The 7774-nt window shown below is 48.8% G+C and overlaps 1 protein-coding gene across 4 annotated transcripts in view; it reads left to right on the top strand.

Annotated features, from left to right (window-relative positions):
- The first annotated feature begins 377 nt into the window (after positions 1-377).
- CD99 (CD99 molecule (Xg blood group)) overlaps positions 378-7774 on the top strand; it is a 30928-nt gene continuing 23531 nt past the window's right edge. For all 4 annotated transcript variants that reach the window (XM_074814911.1, XM_074814913.1, XM_074814910.1 and 1 more), the window contains exon 1: positions 378-534. In XM_074814911.1, coding sequence (XP_074671012.1) covers positions 474-534 — 61 coding nt within the window. In that variant the 5' untranslated portion in view covers positions 378-473. The remainder of the gene's footprint in view (positions 535-7774) is intronic.

Below are 7774 nucleotides of genomic sequence, written 5' to 3'. Positions count from 1 at the left end.
CTCCCGGCCTCAGCCCATCGCCTCCAGCCCGCCGGGGAACGCAGCTCCGCCACCGCCCGCTCACCCTCCCCGGGGGCGCGGCAATGGCGGGTAACGGCCGCCCAACCGCCGCGCCCTGGCGAGAGCCGCGGGGGCTCCGCCGCCCCGCCAGCCCGAGGAGAGGCCCGCGCCCCGCACCCAGGCGGGCGCTGTCCCGCCGCCGCGGCGAGCAAAAGGGGGCGGCTCCCCCCCGCCGGGAGCAGCCCAGGTGGGCCGGGTCTGGCCGGGCCGCCCTCGCCCTCCGTTCCCCCCCGCGGCGGGAGGACGTGCCCGGCCTGGCAGCGCGCCGGCCTGGGCGTGTTCGGCGCGGCGCACCCAGCGCCCGCGGGGGGCGGGCGGGCGGGCGGTGCCGCTCTCCGGCCGGGCGGGAGCGGCTGCGGCGGGTGCCGGGAGCAGCTGTCAGGGAGCGGGCAGCGTGTGTGGGGCGGGCAGCCATGCGGCGCTGGAGGCTCCTTCCCTTGGCGGTGCTCCTCGCCGTCCTGGTCTCCGTCAGAGGTGAGGAGGGGCGGGTGGCGGGGAGCGGTCCTGCCGCGGACCCCAGCTGCCCCGCCGGGCTTGGTGGGGGGGAGACACCCCGCTCCCCTGCCCTCCGTCCCCGGGGCCGGGGACCGAGCGCCGGCGCTCTGCAGGGAGGCGGGGTGGGGGGGTCGGCGGAGCGGCCGCGGGGACGAGAGGAGCCCGGGCGGCTCCCTGGGCGCTGGCTGCCGTGTCTGTCCGGGGCAGGGAAACACCCCGGTCTCCCTCCGGCTCCTTTTTTTGGGGTTATTTTCGTGTTTTGGTTTGTTTGGTTGGTTGGTTTTTTCCTTTTAACTCACTGGAAAACTATTCCCGAGCTTTCTGCCCGCTTCCCGCACTGGAAACCCTGTCTTGTTTTTAATTTCGGTGAATACCTGGTACTCGCCCCAGTAGAGCCCTTGGGTGTAGTGGGGTCCTTGAAGGAGGCTTGGAGGGGGGTTCGGGGCAGCGGGGAACTCTGCTGGAGCTCGGCTTCCATTTTAGGAAAGAAAGCAGAGTTACGGCAATTCCAGGCCATCAGATAGTTGCTCACCAGAAAGTCTGCAGTCACATAATAGCCTTTCTAAAAAAACCATATCACGGCAGAACTGTGGGGTAAAACACACCAGTGTATTTTATGATAAGCTTCTCTCAGCTTCAGTGTGTGTCAGGGACAATTTTCTTGAACCCGGATCAAAACGGTGTGTATGTAATAGCACGTTGGTATTTGGTATAAGGTAACAGTTTGGGCGGGAGAGAAAAGTAGCAAAGTTCCCAATACCTGTGTCCTCACTAAGAGCAAAGGAAAAATACACGTTCCTAGCTTTGACTGGAAGCTGTAGATACTGCATGCAGGATGCCAGAAAAGCAGTTTCGTGTCAGGCCTGTTTGAATCCAGTTCTTCTGCTGTGTCCTTATTGTGGTCTTAACTGCTAGAATGGCAAAGCTGAGCTCTTGGAAGAACAGTTATTTTACAGTAACTGACTTGAAAACTGACAGATGATTCAGGCTGCTAACATTTAGATATCATCTTACTACTTATGTGGAAAATTTGCTTCTCTATCTGCAAGCAGTCTTCATGGTCATGAACAGCAAGATCTTTGGTGTGGTGCTCTTAAGTTGTGGAAGTATTCGGAGTCACTAAAAAATAGTCTTTCTAAACTTTCTGCCCCGAAGTTTGGAGGTGAAAAGAGTCTGCCTGGTTTCTGCTTTACCAGAGGGAAGGTGCACAAAAACTGCCTTCAGGGGTTTTGTTTTGAATTCTGGAGAAAATGATGCTACATTTTTAACAGATTGCTCTTAAAGAGCTACTTAATTTGTCTGGGTACTGGTTAGTGCTGATAATGCGAACCAAGTAGTAGATAGGTCATAATTAGTTTGGACACTTTTTCTTTAAACAAAATGCGTAAGAATTCGAGAACTGTTGAGAATGTCAGCCTGGGGAGGGTGGGGCCCTCCAGGGGAATTTAAGATTTGTGGTGGTGTGATCTTAAATTAAAGGCAAAACCTGAATTACATACTCTGAAAATTTTCATTTTACTGTTCGTAGGCTGTCTGTAGTCTGAATTTGCAGAACTGCTATAGAAAGTTAAGGATCTTACGTTATAAGCAGTTCAGCTGTTGTGCGACAGTTTGGCGGTGAGTGGCTTCACTGGGACTGCTTGCTTTCACGATTCCGGCGGACGAGTCTGTGCCTCTGGCCTGAGAACTTCTTATGGGATCATCCATTTTAGGCACGTGAAAGCTGTTAGTGTTAAAGCAATATTCAACTTACCATGACAATTTGAATGTATTATTAAACTAGGGAGAACTTTGTTATTTGAGCTCGCTTAGCAAAAGAGCTTGCAGTTTCAACCTCAAAACTGGTATTCAAAGTGTTGTCTCATTTGCCAAGTATAAGCGCTGCAAGTCAGGCAGAGCTGGAATTTAGATCCTGAGGAAGGTTGAATGTGAGGTTTTGTATCATAAGTTTCTATAGGCTATCTGACAGCTTGTCCCCGCTGAGGAGTGGGATCTTCCCATTTCTGTCCTCCTGTGTTTGGTCTGGTGCCCATCAGGGCCTGTACTGAGATGATTCAGCTTGATAAGTCATCAAATGACTAATCTGATGCATTGAGTTTGCTCTGTGGACTGTTTGATGGGTGTTGGAGCCAACGCAAGGAGTAGAGAATGGAAATGATATGGGTGCAGGGGAGGAGAGGACAGGAGGCTTCTTGCTTTGGCTGACTCTGAGGTGTGAGACTGGCTCAGCCATCTTACATCTGTAAAAGCACCAGGTTAGCCCAGCATCTAATTTTAGGCATCTGGTTTTCAAAATAGAACTAAAAAACATGTTAGGCAGCAGATCTTCTGTACAATTGATAAGAAGAGCACAGCAGAAGGATAATTAAACAAAAAAAAAATCCATACATGATGAGCAGCAGAAAACTGCTGCATGCAGACGCAAGGCTCAAAAATTTCCCTTATCTACTGTAGAAAGATCAAGGCATAAAAAACTGTCTGCTTACTGAGGATTTCTAGTTTGGGCTCAGAAATACATGCTTTAAGTATCGTTTGTAAGAACTGAGTAGAGCTTCCTATTGAAACGCAGTTGCTGCAAGAAACAGTTGTGGTAGTGAACACCAGGAGGTGAGCATAATACATGCTGGAAGCTGAGGCATCTGTGTTGTAAGATCAGTAGCCTAAGGTGAATTACAGGTGGAGATCCCTTCTTCGTAAGACCGCTGTAATTACAGGGCTATGAGGAAAGGAAAGGGAAGGAAACACTTGTGAGCCTGACTTCTTGCTGAGGCAAGTCAGTGCTGAGAAAAATGACTAGTTGGATGAAAGATAGTGAAACGAGCCTGTCTGTAATGTAGTAGTAGGTGGAGCTTTCAGCTGGGGCAGGGACATGGTGTGGGGACTCCTGGACTGATCTCTGCTTTGTGGAATCTGGAGTTGTTTGTCTTTTAAATCTAATTAAAAAAACCAAAACCAAACACCACACAACTTTCAGTTGAACAATTTTAGTAACAGCGGTAGTATGCATACATGTTAGCATAAACTTTGAGAAGTGCAGCACATTTCTCCATCTATTTCCTCTAATTTGAAATAGATAAGAGGACTTTTTAATATGTTGTTATTTATATAAAATGGCCACTGCACTGCTACATCAAAATGACATCACTACAACAATCCTTAAGCTTTCCATAGTTACACTGATTTAACTTGGCAAAAGTTAAGCATGACTCAGACTACTGCCATCCAGCCAAGACCAGTTTCAGTATTTTCTTGATGTTACTCTGGTGCATGTGGTGGGGTTGTCTGTGCTTGAGAAAGGGCTCTGCTTTAACTCTTGCTCTCTTGAACCTCTCACTGCAATCAACTTGTATTTCATCAGGTAAGAGCTGTGTTAATGAAATACAGTAATAATAGTAATCTTCATGCGTAAAGATCATCTTGCCAGGGGCAAGCATCTTTCTTTTAGCCAAACTGCTTTTCCATGCTCTGGCACAGGAACCTACTCTTTGGAGTATAGTAAAAGCATTTTGAGAGAATGTTATGAGCAAAACAGTCTCCACCTGGGGAACTTTTACTTAAATTAGCTTACTGTCAGTGAACACAAACTTCTAATCATGGATTTGGGAATTGAGAGAAAGAAAATGATCAGTCAGACCCCTAAGGTCCTCCCCCTTCTCTTTGCTCAACTTAAGCCAAACACCCCTACCCACCCCGTCTCGGTTTCCTTGGTTTTCAGTGCAGGTTGCGCTCAGTCCATCCCCTGCTCCTTCGGTGAGGTGACAGGCAGAGCAGGAAGGTTGTATGCCAAATGGTTTCTTTCTGCTGCTCCTTCTTGCCTCCTGCTGATTTTTTTTGCTGCTCCTCTTTGCTTCCCAGTGTCCCTGCCCCAGGGAGGGTCGCTTATGATCCCTCAGGGCTGTCGATGCTCTGGTGTGAGTGGCCCACAGCTGCAGTCCCTCAGGGGTGTCCCTGCCCTGATGTGAATGGCTCACAGCTGCAGCCCCTCACATACGTACCCTGTTGGCACGGAACCTCTCCTGCCCAGAGCACACCTCCAGCCACATGTCCCCTCTCGAGTCTCTCCCTCTGGGAGTCTCTCAGACCTTCTCCTCATGTGTCTCCTGTCCCTCCTGGCTGCTGCTCTTTCTTACGTGTGTTCAAGCAGGAACGCTCTGTGTTCCTCTGACCAGTTGAAGGTTTGGTGTGCACCACTGCTGTCAGTGCCAACTGGACCTGACGAAGTGTCACGGGGCAGTTCACGGCCTCTTCCCAGACAGGGCACCCTGCAGCCCTCTGCTGCTGAAACCCTGACCAGTTCATGCCCCGTACATTCTTGAGCAACATGTACCTAGGAACTGCTTGGATATACATCCTGTTGGCAAACACATACATCTTGTGTCTTCAAAACACACGGCATAGTTTATGAAATAAAATAAGATTATTTATTATATGTAACAGGCCATATTTAATTTCATTATCACTTTTCCAAAGGCCACTAGTAGGTAATTCCTGATCCTCAAGTGATAAGGACTCCTTCCTTAGGGATTTCAATTGCTGCAGGAGGATATACACAAATGTGTGTCTCAATTCTGGTGTCCCCAGGGCTGGCTGGTACTTTGTTACCCAGCTGAATTTGGGGTATATGGTTTTCTGCAGGGCTGCTGTGACAGGTTTCTACTTTTATGTCAACTAGCTTCCCCCCAGCTTCGTAGAGGTGAGATTCCATTTCCCCAGAGTGCAGTTTCAAGTAAGCCATTGTACCATTCCACCTTTCCAGCTGCCTGGGGATTAGAGCGAATATGATACACCTGCTCTGCTCCACAGTCTTCCCTTCATTCTTGGACAGCTGTGGTTTCAAAATGACTACTGCTATCTAAGTCTAGCCAAGGCTGCATTCCATCATGCCGACAAAGACGTTTGTTTGTTCCATCTAGGATGCTGCCTATATTTTGTTTCCAAGTAGAAAAGCTTCTAGCAACCCATTTCTAGCTTTGGCACTATAAGGACACAGCACCTGACAGTGTTGCTGGAGAGAAGGGGGCTGATCTACTTGCCAGGTTTCTTCAAACTTCCCTTTCTCTCATCGCACATACTGGTTCATCGTTCATACTTTCCATGTGTATCATATTATTCCACAGATCTTGCACTGTGGCTTCCTGAGACAGGTCAAAGCTGCATTCCCTGCCCCAGTACATGAACAACAGTTTCATGGACCCACCTGGCTAAAAATAGCTTTCATTTGTGCTCATACCCTAAATCTATGCTGGTAAGTTGAGCTAACTGGTCTGCCTCTTTATTATGTTTCTCAAATTGCCTTTGAATTGCAGATATGCGCATTAACACTGTGTGTTCAAGTAGATGTTTCTCCCAGTAGCTGTTGTATTGCTTTCCATTCTTCTGCTGCTGAAAAGTGGTTTTCCTCACTGTTGCTGATTATCACGATTCCAATCTTTGAACCATTTCTGCACTGCATCAGTGATCGCTCAGAAGTCTGCATATATGTATACTTGGGGCCGCTGATGCTCCTGAGCATGTTCCAAGGCGATTCCAAAGGCCATTACTTCTGCAAACTGATAGCAGCCTCTTGTCCCTTTGCAGGTGCAGCCTCCCCTGTGAGGGGCTCCAAGCTGCTTGGAGCCCCATTTCCTGCTGTGGTTTTGCAGGATCCATCAGTAAACAAGCTCCATTGGTTATTTTCAGCATATAACTCATCATATGCTGGGGCATTTTATAGCCAGAGGGGTTCAGTATTCCTCATGTTGTTGATTTGCTGGCCACAGACTAATCAGTTCAAGTTGGGAATCATAAAGATTACCTGTTGCCCATTACTTAGTACTGCTTCGAGAGTTTTTCCTCTAATCAATTAATCATCAGTGCAGTGGAAAAAATCTCTAGAGATACATTGCTTCAGAGTTTTTTGGATGATGCTGTGGCAGATGGTAGGGCTATGTTTCCACCCCTTGAAATGGCCAGTTCCAGACACACTGCACACCATTCCAGGGGAAGGCAATTGGAGTCTTGCTTCTTCAGCCAGAGGGGTTGAAAAGAAAGCATTTGCAACATCAATTGTAACATACCAGGTATATGTTTTAGCTTCTGGCTCATGCAAGAGCTGCAGCACTCCTGGAACTACAGATGCTAATGCAGCAGCTATGTCGTTGAAAGCTCTGACGTCTGTTGTTAATTGTCATTCTGCAGTATGTTTCTGGACAGGCTGAACAGCGCTGTTGTAAGTTAAATGTGTTTGAGAGCCCCCCTCCCCTTGTTTTTCTAGGGAGTCAGTTACCAATTACTTTTTAAATCTCACCAGTGGCCCGTTAATCAGTTCAGTACCTCTTTCGGCAAATTATTTGCGTTGCTAAGGGAAGAACAACTGGGTCTGTCTGAGTGCATGCAACGTTGCTGGGGTTAGTAAGAGTCCTGGAGCTGGTTCCCTCCTGTACAAAGCAGACTGCCTCTACCAAAACCCCAGTGCCTTCCTGTCTCATCTGTCCATCCACAGTGGTCAAGAAAGTCAAGCCCAAGGAGGGCAGGGTCAGTAGGGGTGGTAGCAACAGGTAGGGGCTACCAATCTTGTCATTTCAAATTGAGCTTCCCTTCTACTAGAGGTAGGCATGTGTCTTCCCTGCTTACTGTGTGAATAACTACTCATTCATCACTGCTTCACAAGGGCAATAAGGTGCATTGGGCACCAGTTTCTGTTAGGGCATGATGCAGACTGGGCCGAGTGGTGTCTGGTCACCTTACCCAGAGAGCCATTGTGCAGATAACCAACTTTATGGTTAAAATTATGCAGGCCAGCTGCAGGTCCCCCGCAGTGCAGTGAACTTAGATGGATTGTCAGAACAGTATGTGGTCCGGAGGCTGGGGCTGGAGAAGGCAGTGGTTGAACCAAGCCCCGACTCTGCCCTGTGCTTATGACTCCTCAGCTGTCAGTGCTGCATCTGAAGGGCCTTCTGTTTGATGTGGTCATACCCTGTCTTTTTCCATTCAGGAGCATTTGTAAGTCCCAGCAACTGTGACAGGGGCACACAGCATTCCCATTCTTTCCAGGCATTTTTCCCCAAGCTTTACCATATTGGCGGAATCTTGGTATTACCCCTGGCCTCACTCTTAATCCTACGGAAGGCTCCCTCCAGCATGGTACATAGTAGGTTGTTCCTTGGTGAACAGGAGTCCCACCACACGTTATCAGCCCCTGCCCCCTCAACCCTGCAAGTTATTCCCAATACGGAGAAAC

Source organism: Strix aluco, chromosome 2, assembly GCF_031877795.1.
Source record: "Strix aluco isolate bStrAlu1 chromosome 2, bStrAlu1.hap1, whole genome shotgun sequence".
Lineage (NCBI taxonomy): Eukaryota > Metazoa > Chordata > Aves > Strigiformes > Strigidae > Strix > Strix aluco.
This window is presented reverse-complemented; position numbering and strand designations above follow the sequence as displayed.